At 40.0% G+C, this 14,902-nt stretch overlaps 1 protein-coding gene across 2 annotated transcripts in view; it reads right to left on the bottom strand.

Moving 5' to 3' along the window:
* MICAL3 (microtubule associated monooxygenase, calponin and LIM domain containing 3) overlaps positions 1 to 14,902 on the bottom strand; it is a 441,368-nt gene that overhangs the window by 48,945 nt on the left and 377,521 nt on the right. For both annotated transcript variants that reach the window (XM_030213784.1, XM_030213786.1), the window contains 2 exons: positions 5,934 to 6,028; positions 835 to 882 (listed from right to left, as the gene is read on the bottom strand). In XM_030213784.1, the coding sequence (XP_030069644.1) occupies positions 835 to 882; positions 5,934 to 6,028 (143 nt within the window). The remainder of the gene's footprint in view (positions 1 to 834; positions 883 to 5,933; positions 6,029 to 14,902) is intronic.

The raw sequence follows: 14,902 nt of genomic DNA, 5'->3' as shown, positions 1-14,902 counted from the left end.
CTGTTTAGTAAGGTGCGCTAGCATTTTTAGTGCGTGCTAAACGCTAGAGACACCCATATATTCCTACGGGTGTCTCTAGTATTTAGCACGTGCTAAAAACGCTAGCATGCCTTTAGCATGGCTTAGTAAACAGGGCTCTTAATGTTTTAAGCCAGAATTTAGTTTTTTATGTACATTTTGAGGATGATTTTATAATGCATTTTCCGTGTGTAAAACATGGCTTATATACAAAATGGGCTTTTATATAACCGTGTATGGTATACACCCAAACAAAGAAGAGGCATTGAAAAAGTGCGTCTACTTTTGCATGACCTACAGACAGATAGCTCCAGGGGGCATAGTTTGGGCAAACCAGGGGCTGAGCAGTGATGTATGCATGAAGTTTGTAAGTTATAAGAGTACATGCATGTACATGTATGTACATACAAATCTATTCCTTTTACATTTGTATAATATTGAGGATGGTTCTGGGTGCTATGTAGCCTTTATAAAATAGGTGCCTTTTTGGACTTTCATATAGGCAACCAGTTATTTTATTTTACCTCAATACCATAGTTCATCAGACTAAAAATACTTAAGAGACAATGACCATAGTTAGCTTTCAGGACCATAGTCACCATTCTAGCCTTAGAAAAATGTACTGCTGCATGCAACCTGAGGTGGGAAGAGATCTCAGAGAGAAAGATTCCTTCTGCCAGAGTTTGCTAAATCCCATCCATGCAACTAGGGCTTGTTAGTATAAATGTGGCAGAAAATTTGAAGCCAGGGTGGCATTTGATTGGGTTAATGCTGTTGCATGCATCATTGGCCCACATAATGGAAATAACATACTACCTTTGAGTATGATCTCTTGAATGTCAAGACATGTGGTACATATATCAACTTTCAATAAAATGATTTAGAAAAAGAAAAAAAAACAAAAACAATTACACACTGAAACAATTAATAAAATGAAGTTAAGCACAGATGGATTAATTTTTTAATGCAAATATTAACACAGAACTGCATGATAATGGACATAACAAACTTAATGATAAAGCATAACAAAGCCAGCCCATTTCCACTTGCTGACTCTTATGAGGCTATATTTCACCTGTCCATATTTGGCATGATAATTCTTGTGTAGCTATTATGTGTAAACATACTCATATGAAATAATACAAGCAGCCACATACTGCAAAGCTGTTTATCTGGTATGCATTAGGCAACACTTGCATCTACTTTAAGATCTAACTGAGATGGAAAGGAAATGTGAAAACAAAAGATAAAAAAAGGAGAAAGGACTGAAGGTGAGGGGGGGGGGGGGGGGGAGATCCAGATGGAAAAATACATTTTTTAAAGAAAGATTTTTAAACTGTCCCAAGATGACTTACTTTTCTATTGATTTATGAGGAACTTTGTCAAAATCTTTCTGAAAATCTAGACACATCAACCAGCTCACCTTTATCCACGTTTAGTCATGCCTTCAGAGAAATGAATCAAACTGGTGAGGCCAGTCTTCCCTTGGCTGAACCACTTTGTTGAGAAAGCTAACGCAAATAAGTGGGGTTTTAAGGAGGTCCTGAAGGAGGGGTAGGACTGCTCAATTTAAAGTTCAAAGGGGAGAGCATTCCACAGAGTTAGGGCCATGCAGAAAAAAGTATAATGGTGGGTCAACTCCAGGCAGGAACAGTGAACTATGGGGAGTAAAAGATGGTGAGCGAGGACTGAGTGTAAGGCCTGGGAGGGGCTGTAAGGGGTAATGAGGGTAGCAAGATTGGGGGGGGGGCACGGGGAATTCCAATACGAAGAGCATTATGAGTTAAAGTGAGGATCTTGAACTGAATGTGGAAAGGGATGGGAAGGCAATGGTGTTGCAATAAATAAGGAGAAACATGGTCTGAACTAAAGGAGGTGTTCTGGACCGCTTGGAGACGTTTAAGGAGACTCTTTGGGAGATCAGAGAAAATGATGTTACAGCAATCAAAATGAGTAGGAAGTAGGGAGTATAATAAGGTGGAACAGGAAACATCATCAAGGTAGCTCCGTAAAGAGCGGATGTAATGGAGAAATTAAAACAAGATTTAACCAAGGAGGAGATGTGTGGACTGAAAGAGAGCTGTTTGGGTAATAAGTGATTTGCTTTTTACAGCAAGAGATAAAAAGGATCGTAAGGTAAAAGTGCTAACTTGAATGTTGTATGAAAATGATAGTAATAAAGGTACCATGCACAATTTAACAATCTTTCTGGTTTTCAGGTGTTAAAAGCCTCTATGAAACTGTGAATATATGTGGCTTTCTGGAGTCAGTATTTACACATGTATACAACCTACACATATGTCACTACTTACATGTGGAGACACTTCTAAAATAACCACTTTAGTGTATTGCAGAAAGAAGGCTGACTTAAGAACGAGAGAAACTGTCATAAAAATGACTGTATCAAATGAAATCTTAAAAACACAAAAATGGTGGTAGAATATTAACTAAAATCACACATGAATCCTAAAATTCCAATAGTTTCAATCAATGCTTATCATGGGACCAATTTCTCTGATGCAGTGAATCCTATAATCAATGCATTTAAGGAAGTAGTAATGCATGATATAAGGAAAATGAAGTCAAAGGAACATACCTGTCATTGTAATTTAATGAGAGAAGAGAGAAAGCCTGTAATCATGCACCCTAAAATCAGGCTACCGAGAGGGCACTTTTCAAAAGCATTTCTGCATAGAAAGGGTCTCAGCCTTCAGTGGAGGTTGGCCTCGGGTGTTTCAGTAATACTGCAATGGTTCTGACACTATGAATCTTGGCATGCCTTTCCATAGCCAAGCTTGCCTGGGCATAAGTGAAAGAAATGCAATTTGCCATCCAATTGGACATTGTGGGATTCTAAGTGCTATTCTGTAAAAGTGTGCATGTCTTACACAGTATGCCTTTTACAAGTAGGTCTTGGTGGAGCATGGGCAGGCTCACACTTAAGCACCTAACTTACAGGATACTGTCAGTCTCATGCACATCTTTAGCATTTAGGTGCAGGCACGATGGCTGGTTAAGTGTTCACACCTAAATTACAGGCAAGTATGCCACCTGTTACGGTATTATTCTTTTTTTTTTAATTTATAACGAGTCTTTATTGTACATATCAAAATTACTTTACAAAAAAAAATGCACTATCGACAAACACTTACAACTCACAATAGCACACTAACAGTTTAACGTCTAGTCAAAGTCCGTGTAAGTACAGCTACACAGAATAACCACACCAGAAATTCAAATTCCACTTAAAGCTCGTATTAGTTATAAGTTTTTTATTTATACCTCCGAAAAACCCCTACCTCCCCCCACCCCCTACCCAAACTAAGTCCACTAAGTCTCCCCCCACCCTAATATGTGCAGTGCTTCAGAAAGGGCTCCCAAATCGCCTCCCATTTCGCCTCCGTATGGCTCCAAACTGCTCGAAGTCTCTCCATCTCACAAAGGAACCAAAGTCTATTAGCCATTTCAACAAAGGGGGAATCCCACCTAGATTTCCAATGCCCAGCAATTACCACTCTCGCCACCACCACTGCTTGCCTGACCAGCAATGCCTGCGACTTAGAAAGACCTGGGGGCTTTTTTGAGACTATAAAAAACTCAGGAGACCACTTAATTGGTCTTTGGATCCACCTCTGCAATCTATATTGAATTGCTTTCCAAAAGGCCCTAATTTTAATACAAACCCACCAAAGGTGCCCCATCGTCCCCCTTGACCACATCCACGCCAACACAGTGGTGAGACTGCAGAAAACATGTGGTGAAGCCGCACCGGGGTAAGATACCACCGGTAGAGAACTTTAACCACATTCTCTTGATATACGGTATTATTCTTTAAAGGAACATAGGCACTTTCCTTTACAGAAGAGGTGCCATACAGGCGCATTGATATAGACTGGCAATATCAAATTTGTTGGAGTGGAGGAGTGGCCTAGTGGTTAGGGTGGTGGACTCTGGTCCTAGGGAACTGAGGAACTGAGTTCAATTCCCACTTCAGGCACAGGCAGCTCCTTGTGACTCTGGGCAAGTCACTTAACCCTCCATTGCCCCATGTACAAATAAGTACCTGTATATAATATGAAAGCCGCATTGAGCCTGCCATGAGTGGGAAAGCGCGGGGTACAAATGTAACAAAAAAAGAAACACAAAGCTGGATAGACTTTCTAAGGGCTTTAGTCCACTCCAAGCATAAGGCCAGAGCTTTTTCTTTGAATCCACAGAGTGCAAGGATTGTTTTCCTTTGTGAAATGTGGGCTGCAAAGAAAAAAAAAATAAACCCACTGTTGCTACAAGGTACATTGCTTTACTGGTGGCAGAAACATACAATACCTGCTACCATGGGACAGTGGCACTCTGTGGTCAAAATGTTTAGTTTTTATTCATGCTTTATTTTGATATGTCACCTTTAATCATATATTACAATACAAACAATTGCATGGTCCATGACATGGACCTGCGTGAATAGCAATACTACATTATACACTGAGCATATTTTTCACATTCGGGCTTTTAAACAGCAGGACACAAACTATATAATGTATAAAACATAAAAGGGAGGGCACATTCATACACGCACTATGGAACTGTTCACTAATCCACGTTTACTGGAAGGATAGTACAATATTTCGCCATGTGGGTGAACATAGCTCAAGGTGGAGATACTAGGAGTAAAAGGAAAGGTAGAGAGGGTACTGGTTTAGTCATGTGTGGTGGGGAAAGTATGTATGCTCCAATATAGGAAACAAGAGGAAACACCTGCCTTCTAGTTTTTGAGGAATAAGTTCCATCATTTAACGATCCTTACAGCATCTAGAAGCAAAAAGATTTCCCAAAGGGAAAAAAGCTTTTTTTGGTGTGGGGAGACTATATTCAAACTTTAACCCAAGGGCACGTAGTATGGTTTTGAATATATTGATGGGGATGGACGGAGAACATATGGTCTGGGCTGAGAGGATATCTGGGTGAGGAAGGGAGTAAGGCAGTATGGAGTAGGAAGGAGGACAGTCAAGTGCTATGAGGCTTGGGGGGTTATAAGAGTATAGACTCCTTAAGAAGAAGCTAGCAAATGGATGGGGCTGGGTCTTGAGGGAAAAGGATAAAAGTGTAAAGGAAAATGTTTTCATATCTGTTGCTGGAATAGTTGAGCAGTCTTCTACTGTGGAAGTTATTAATGAACAGATTTCAACTACGATAAAAAAAATTGCAATAGCAGTTGACATAGAGGGTGAGAAGGAAAAAAAAGACAGAAGCAAATGAAATTAAGATTACAATTACAAGGCTTGCTCTGCAAATGAAAAGAGAGATTCAGATCAGAAAGGAGTAGATAATTTTATTAGATACTGAACCAATCATACCTCTCAAAAGGACAAAGAAAAACTAAATCTTGGAATAAAAACCTTATTTTTTTCACCAGACAACGTTGATTTTTAAGTATCAGTTTGTTTTGATTATTTCCATCTTCAGTACAGTCTCAACCTCAGCTATTTTCTATCAATAACAGAGCTCCAGAAAAAAAGTCCTGTTTATTTCCTGTTTTTCTTTCAACAGGTAGTATAACAACATCTTTCACTATTAGAGGCCTCACGTTAAAAATATATTGCCCCGGGAGCTGTACCACAATTGAAAAATGTCCTTTAACTGAAAACCTTTCCATTTGCTGCTTAAGACTTAGTTGTGGTCCTTGTACTAAGTTTATTACTATATATGTCTCTTGAGCACTATGGAACAACATTGGTTTGTCTTAATTCTTAGATTGGCTTTTTCATATAATAAAAACATTACCTAACATTAAACACAAAGCCCATGATCATAAAAATAAAGCAGCTGCTCCATTCTTTTAAATAAACCTTGTATCTTAGAGAAACATTATTCAATCTGTATCTAAAAAGAAAAACTGTTTTTCAGTGCAGTCTACCTACCTCTCGCTTGGACTTCTGGGAACAACGTTCCAATACATCATCGCTGGAAAGGTCAGAGTCTTCTGAAAAACTAAGGTGCTTGCGAAGCTGCAAATCTTGGAAAAAAGCAGAAGCAATTGCGTTAACACAAATTTGATTAAAATTTTAAAGGAAAGCCCATTGTTGAGATGAAAGTTTACATTTAGGAATCCTACTATGGTAGATAAAGAGAATTATTATTGCTTTGATGCTGTGCTTAATTTCATCTCATTCTACTGATTCCTTCTTCTATATTGAGGGCCCTTAATAATGATAATTACTAGGAGGAGGGTAGTAAGAAACAAAAATGAAAGGATTATGTACCACTTCTAATGTAGAGACAAGACTAGAACATACTCACAAGTCCTGGCTCATCCACTATCAATTAAGAACATAAGAACAGCCCATACTGGGCCAAACCAATGGTCCATCTACCCCATTATCCTGCTTCCAACAGTGGCCAATCCAGGTCACAAGTACCTGGCAGAAATCCAAATAAGTAGTAACATTCCATGCTAACAATCCCAGGGTAAGCAGTGGCTTCCCCATGTCTATCTCAATAGCAGACTATGGACCTTTTTTTCCAGGAACTTGTCCAACCCTTTTTTAAACCCAGATATGCTAACCGATGTTACCACATCGTCCAGCAATGAGTTCCAGAGCTTAACTATTTGTTGAGCGAAAAAATATTTCCTCCTATTTGTTTTACAAGTATTTCCATGTGACTTCATTGAGTGTCCCTCAGTCTTTGTACTCTTTGAAAGGGTTGGTTATAGTTTATTTGAATTTGCTATATTGCATTGAGTAACTGGCAGATCTCAGCAGTTTAAAATAAAATACTACTAAATTCAAGAAAAGGAAAGAAACTACAATGTTTTACAGGAAAGTGGATAGAACACAGAGATCGAGATGTAGAGGGGTAGAGCAGAGGATGAGAAGAGGGGCTGCAGGCAGTGAGTAGTAATGAAAATGCTGTAAGGACCTACTGAACAGAAAAGGCATCAGTAAACAGCCAAGCCTTTAGTTTAGATTTAAATGTTTTCAGAGAGGTTTTGGTGTGAATGTGTAGTGAGAGAGAATTCCAATGGAATGGTGCAGTGAAATAAAAAGTAAAATGATGGGTAGATTTCAGTTGAGAAGATTTTGGGCCTGGTAGAACCAATCGCTGACCATTGATTGAGCGTAGTAGATATGCTGGGGAATATGAAATAGTGAAGGCGGTGAGGTAAAGAGGTAAACTAAGTCAGAGGGACTGGAAAATAAGGAATAGAAGTTTAAAGAGTATAAGCTGATGGATTGGTAACCAGTGGTACTTTTCAAGCAAAGGAGAAACATGATCCGAACGGTGTGCATGACAAAGTAAACGGATGGCTGTGCTCTGTAATGACTGTACCTTTTTATTGGGATGTTTACTCTATAATAAAGATTGATTTGTATTACTGACTTATCTGCTTTGGTTGCCTCCCCCCTTAAAAGAGGCCAGGGTACAACATAGATAGATGTTGTTACAAGTACTCTAACCTTATGGTGAGCAATGACAGAATTAAGGAATGGAAAGTTTCGCAGTTGAAATAATGTTGACCTGCGCAGAGAGCTGGTGAAGAATGAAAATACCTGTTCTGTATACGCTTGAGATCTGGAGGGTAAATAATTGTGAGTCAAGGATAACCTCCAGATATCTGAAAGAGTCTATTGGTTGGAAAGTGGTCCTGAAAATTTTCAGTGGAGTTAGTGGGGTACGAAGGCTGCCTGTAAACCAGCATGTTACTGTTTTCTTGCTGATGAGGACAAGTATATGGTCGGAAAGCCAGACAGAAATAGTTTGAAGACAGTCTTGGAGTGATCCTAGTGAAGGGGCGAAAGGATTTGTGGGGTAGAGAAGAAGGATGTCATCTGCATAGAAGTGAAAATAGATGCCCATAGAATGTATCAGGGTTGCTAAGGGACTAAGGAATACATTGAAAAGGAGAGGAGAAAGAATTGAACCTTGTGGAACAACACAGGGTAAAGATCAGGGGGACGCCTTAGATGATGAGGTGACCACAGTACAAGTGCAATCTCAAAGAAATGATGAGAACCCTAACAAGACGGAACCTGATATGCCTAGGGAACTTATGCAGGATAGTAAGAGGGGGTGATCAACAAGATCAAAGGTGGCTGAAAGGTCACGAGAGACTACAAGAACCACGTTGTCTGTCCCAGTGAGTGTCAATTTCGTTTACCACTGCAGTTAGAATGGTTTCAGTACTGAAGTGAGACCTGAAGCCAGACTGCCTAGGGTGAAGAGCAAAATTCTTCAGGGCAAAAGTGGATAGTTGGATAAAGAAAAGGTTTTCTAGGACTTTAGAAAGAAAACACAGGTTAAAGAGTGGACGGTAATGTGCAGGAATGAGTGGGTTAAGGCAGGGGTTTTTTTTAGAATGGGATTAACAATTGCTGACTTTCAACGAAGAGGAAATTGATCTGAGGAGAGGCTGTTGTTTATTAAAGATAGTATTTGAGGGTGGAGTTGGGGATCAAGCTGCTTAATCCAAGAAGGGAATGGATCTAGCTAACAATAGGTAGATCTAGCAACAGAAAGAGCAGAAGAGAAAGAGTGCGATGTCTAGAGTTGAAAAGACAACCATGAAGTAGTACCAGGCAGGATTTGGGATTCAGAAAAGGGGAAGGTAGGCAGCTGAAGAGGAGCAGAAGACCAAGTGGAACTCAACAGGACTTTGGAAAGAAAGTATTAAGATAGACAGTCTGCAGTTGGAACAGATGGGATGGAAGCCACATTCGCTGGAGGAGATGTCAAGTATGAAAGATGGAGTCAAGTTCTTTGGTTGGATTGGGGGCCCTCTTTATGCGATCTGCGAAATATGAGGACTTGGCTTTGCAAAAATTAAAATTGTAGTCTCATAGTCTTATTTTGTAGAGGAGGAAGTCTGATTTAGATTTAGTTTTCTTCCAAATGTGTTTGCATCTGTGAAGCTGTTTTTTTTAAAGTAAACGAAGACTACTATACCAGGCTTGTCTGCGACTGGATTGGGCAGGCCTAATCACCTTAGTAGGAGCTACTTGGTCAAGAAGAGAGATGAGAACAGCATGAAAGCAGTTAACCTAATTTTCAAGATTTAGGGTAGTAAAAGCGGAAGGGAAAGCGAACAGGGATAGAGAAATGGATGTGGGGTCCATTTGATTTAGGCGTCCAGACTTGCCTGAAGGTGGTTTGAAGGGCGCTGAGATACAGTACAGGGTACTGATGGAAAAGTGAAGAAGGAAATGATCTGACCAAGGTGCAGGTGTAGAGAGAAGGGATCTGAGCATTAAGGAGGAGTTGGAAGGGAGCATGACAAGATCTAGGGAATGGCCCTTTTGATGTGTTGGGAAATTAATTTTCTAAGAGAGTTGTAAATTGTACAGTAGAGAAAAGAAGCCTCTGGATCAAAAGTCAAGTGGGTCATCAACATGAATATTGAAGTCACCCATGTTGAGTACCTTGGGATAACAAACCGATATTTCAGACAGCATCTGTCAACAGGCCTCCCAGGAAGAAGAGGTCAGGGAGGGGGGACAAATAACACAGTAAGAGGATCAAGTCCTGCGAGCCTCGCCAGAAGAACTTCTGGGTAAGAAAATTTGGCCTTTAATTCTACCAGATGGAGATTAGTGGCATAGAGAATGGCACGTCTGTCTCCTTTTTTAGATGCTCAGTTTGGAGAGAAAACATTACAACCGTCAGATAAACATTCAAATAAATAGCTGTCCACAACATTTTGCAGCCAAGTTTCAGTGACGCATAGGATGTCAAATCTGGAGGAGACAATAAGGTAATGGATTAAAGAAGTTTTAGAGCGGAGAGACCAACAATTTAAAAGACCAATCTTAAGGGAATGTGACACATGGGGAGCTGATGGGAGAGGCTATGTGGTATGTGGTGTAAGGTATGAACCTGTGGTGGCAAAGGACGGCTTTCTGAGCTGCATGCTGGTCAGTTTCCAAGTTCACTTGCGAAATTGTTTTTCCCAAGGCAGAGCAGCCAGAAAGAGGGTAAACCAGTAAAAATCCTGCAAACTTTATTAGCTAGTCTCCATACCCTTTTCCCCATAGTTTTAAAACTTGAATTTTCTACCACAGAATTAACAGATAGTCTCTAGAAGGCACAGTAGGGCCTAGTTTGGTCCTCATTCTCACCCACCCCTAGCTCCACTCTTCATTTATAGTCAATTATTCTAATTAGGACAAAAGGGGAGTTTTCATTACAATTTTAATTACATTTAATTAGTTTCTGTAGAGAGGTGTGGTAGCTGTGTTAGTCCACTTTTAAAAGTAATCAATAGAAATAAAACATGGAAAAGAAAATAAGATACCTTTTTTATTGGACATAACTTAATACATTTCTTGAATAGCTTTCGAAGGTTGCCCTTCTTTGTCAGATCGGAAATAAGCAAATGTTGATAGATGACAGTATATATAAGTGAAACATCAAAGCATTTCAGTGACAGTCTAACAGGATGGGGGTGGGTAGGTGAGAGACAGGGAAATATGCATGGAGACAGGAGGGTGTCAAAGCAGTATTTTTATAGTTTATAATGGGCTAGAAAACCCAGATCTTTGTTAAGATCTGGTGTCTGGTGGGTGTCAAAATATTTAATCATTCTGACTTCAAAGGTTTTACGTTCCTGTAAGTTCCCTTTTAGGATTCTTACCATGAAATCACTGGTACATTGTTCTGGTTTTGTAAAGTGCTGCCCCACAGGCATGACATCTTTATTGGTACTAACATTTTTCATATGGTGTCTATGTAAAGTAAATCTCTTCTTTAGCATCTGACTTGTTTCTCCAATGTAGCAGCCTTTGTTGCATTTTTTACACTGAATGATATATACCACATTGGAAGATGAGCACGTGAATTAGTTTCTGAGACGCAAACACTAAATAAATTACAAATTACATCATATAATCTTAAGGCCCTTTATCTGCATCTGATATCCCTAGTACCTTAAGAAGTTTTAATTAAACAACTCTATAATACTAAGATGCAGACAGTAGTCCAGCAGCAAGAGGGGTGCTATCCAGTATTTTGCATTGAGTGTCATATGTATGATTATCTCCCAGTTGGAGAGAGGTCACCTGTGTGTGCTCGATGCAAAGAGCTCCTAGCTCTCAGAGAAAGAATCCGTTCTCTTAAGTCTAGAGTTGCAGACTTGGAGGAGCTGAGGGAGACAGAGAGGTACATAGAGGAGGCCTACAGGGATGTTGTAGAGAAGTCTCACCTCCAATCTGGCAGCCCCTGTGCTGCCTTGGAGGAGGGAGGTCTTCTAAAAGGAGAGCATCACCCTGGTGCAGCTGCACGTAATCTTGTAGCCAGGACCAGCACATCAGGGAATGCAATATCCTCTTGCACAGAGGACGTGTCTCCAGGAGCTACAGTCCAGGAGGGAAGGGTTAGGATGGCTGTTGTAGTGGGTAATTCGATTATTAGGCATGTAGATAGCTGGTGGATGTGAGGATCGCCTGGCCACTTTCCTGCTTGGTGCGAAGGTGGCGGACCTCACGTCTCACCTAGATAGGATTTTAGATAGTGCTGGGGAGGAGCCGGCTGTCTTGGTACATGTGGGTACCAATGACATCGGAAAATGCTACCCTACAGGTTCTGTATTTGAGCTTTCTACCTAAGAGCCAAAATTTAGCTTCCAAACCTGTCTCCCACATTTTCCTAAGTGCTACCTGTTCCATGCGCAGGGCCCAATAGACATGCAGAGCTCCGGAATCTCAATGTGTGGATGAAGCGATGGTACAGGGAGGATGGTTTTAGATCTGTAAAGAATAGGGCAACATTCTGGGGAAGGGGGAGCCTATTTCGGAAGGATGGGCTCCACCTTAACCAGGGGGTGGGACCAGGCTGCTGGCATGAATATTTAAAAAGGAGATAGAGCAGCTTTTAAACTAGAACCAGGGGGAAGGTTAACAGTCGTTCAATAACACATGGTTCAGAACAAGGTATATTTTAAAGATATCACCAAAATAGGGAAGATAGGTTATCCCGCTAGCAAGGCTGCAAAAGAGACCATAGAAGATCAGGTGTCCTTAAATAAAAATCAGACAAAAGATTGCAAATTAACATTGTCAGCTACTGAGCAAGATGTAAATAGGAACAACAAACAGTTTGAAATGTCTATATGCGAAAGCCAGAAGCCTAAGAAATAAGATGGGAGAGTTAGAATATATTGCACTAAATGAACAATTAGATATAATAGGCATCTCTGAGACCTGGTGGAAGGAGGATAACCAGTGGGACACTGTCATACCAGGATACAAATTATATCATAGTGATAGGGTGGTTTGAAGTAGCATTGTATGTTAAGGAAGACCTTGAATCAAATAGACTGAAAGTTCTGCAGGAAACAAAATATATCTTGGAATCCGTATGGATTGAAATTCCATGTGTAAAGGGGACAAGGATAGTCATAGGTGTGTACTACTGTCCACCTGGCCAGGATGAACAGACGGTTGTAGAAATGTTATCAGAAATTAGGGAGGCTAACAAACTGGGCAGCACAATAATAATGGGTAATTTCAATTACCCTGATATTGACTGGGTAAATATAACATCAGGGCATGCTAGAGAGGTAAAATTCCTTGACGAAATCAAGGTTTGATTTATAGAACAGCTGGTACAGGAGCTGACAAGAGGAAGAAAAATTCTAGACCTAGTCCTTAGTGGAGCGCATGATCTGGTGCGGGAGGTAACGGTGCTGGGGCTGCTTGATAACAGTGATCATAATATGATCAGATTTGATATCGGCTTTGGAGTAAGTACACACAGGAAATCCAATACGTTAGCATTTAACTTTCAAAAATGAGACTACAATAAAATGAGAATGGTGAAAAAACCCCAAAACTTAAGAGGAGCAGCTGCAAAGGTCAAAAATTTACATCAGCCATGGATGCTGTCCAAAATACCATCCTGGAAGCCCAGGCCAAATATATTCTGTATATTAAAACAGGAGGATGAAAGACCAAACAAAAGCCGGCATGGTTAAAAAGTGAGGTGAAGGAAGCTATTAGAGCTAAAAGAAAATCCTTCAGAAAATGGAAGGATCCGACTGAAAATAATAAGAAACAGCATAAGGAATGGCAAGTCAAATAATGAGCGACCTAATCAACTTTCGGAAATCACTGAAGACCTACCTCTTCAACAGAGAACACCACAATGATCAATTATTTGAACTTTAGTGCATTAATGCTTCAACTGTTACTCCGTATATGATCTTTTTATACCTAATGCTTTTTTCCCACTATGTTACTCATGTTCTTAACTAATTAGTATTGTATCTTTACTCTGTTATGGCAATGGCCATGTGGAATATTGTAAGCCACATTGAGCCTGCAAATAAGTGGGATAATGTGGGATACAAATGCAACAAATAAATAAATAAATAAATATTCAAAGTTGTTAAATCGCAAGAGGAATGTGAAAAATTACAAGAGGACTTTACGAGACTGGGCATCTAGATTTTTTATTTTTGGATTTTGCTCACACCTTTTTCAGTAGTAGCTCAAGGTGAGTTACATTCAGGTACACTGGATATTTCTCTATCCCGGGAGGGCTCACATTCAGGTATACAGGTGACTTGCCCAAAATCACAAGAAGCAGCAGTGGGGTTTGAACCAGCAACCTCTGGATTTCAAGACCGGCGCTCTAACCACTAGGCCACTCCTCCACTGCCTAAATGGCAGATGATATTTAATGTGAGAATGCGCAAAGTGATGCATGTGGGAAAGAGGAACCCAAATTATAGCTATGTAATGCAAGATTCCATATTAGGAGTCACCGACCAGGAAAGGAATCTAGGCGTCATCATTGATGATACATTGAAACCCTCTGCTCAGTGTGTGGTGGAGGCTAAGAAAGCAAATAGAATATTAGGTATTATTACGAAAGGAATGGAAAACAAAAATGAGGACATTATAATGCCTTTGTATCGCTCCATGGTGAGACCGCACCTCGAATATTGTGTGCAATTCTGGTCACCACATCTCAAAAAAGATATAGTGGAATTAGAAAAGGTACAGAGAAGGGTGACAAAAATGATAAAGTGGATGGGACGATTTTCCTATGAGGAAAGGCTAAAGCAGCTAGGGACCTTCAACTTGGAGAAAAGACAGCTGAGGGAGATATGATGAGGTATATAAAATAATGAGTGCTGTGGAATGGGTAGACGCGAATAGCTTGTTTACTAATTTCCAAAAATACAAGGACTAGGGGACACACGATGAAGCTACAAAGTCGTAAATTTAAAACAAATTGGAGAAAATATATCATCACACAATGTGTAATTAAACTCTGGAATTCATTGCCAGAGAATGTAGTAAAAACAGTTAGTTGACGGGATTTAAAAAAGGTTTGGATGGCTTCCTAAAGGAAAAGTCCATAGACCATTATTAAAATGGTCTTGGGAAAAATCCACTGCATATTTCTAGGATAAGCAGCATAAAATGTTTTGTACTGTTTTGGGATCTTGCCCGGTACTTGTGACCTAGATTGGCCATTGTTGGAAACAGGAAGCTGGGCTTGATGGTCCTTCGGTCTGTCCCAGTATGGCAATACTTATGTACAAATAATAACTTTACAGCCCAAGAAGACATTATGGAAGGGGAAGCTGGGTTCAAAAGGAATAGAGAGGGAAATAGAGGAAGATGATGAGAAACAAAGGGCAGATATAGTAGTATAGGGTAAAAAATTAATTCACTTCTACTTGTTCTACACCACTTAAGATTTAGTAGGCCTCAATCATATCTCCCCTCAGCCATCTCCTTTCCAAGCTGAAGACCCCAAAACTCTTAAACTTTTCCTCATATGAGAGGAGTTCCATTGCCTTTATCATTTTGGCCACTCTTCTTTGAACCTTTCTAATTCTGTTATATCTTATTTCCCTAGGGACATATTTCGTAGTCTCATTCAG

Source organism: Microcaecilia unicolor, chromosome 9 (assembly GCF_901765095.1).
Source record: "Microcaecilia unicolor chromosome 9, aMicUni1.1, whole genome shotgun sequence".
NCBI classification, from domain to species: Eukaryota; Metazoa; Chordata; class Amphibia; order Gymnophiona; family Siphonopidae; genus Microcaecilia; species Microcaecilia unicolor.
The sequence above is the reverse complement of the archived record's forward strand: the minus strand, read 5'-3'. Positions and strand labels throughout refer to the sequence as shown.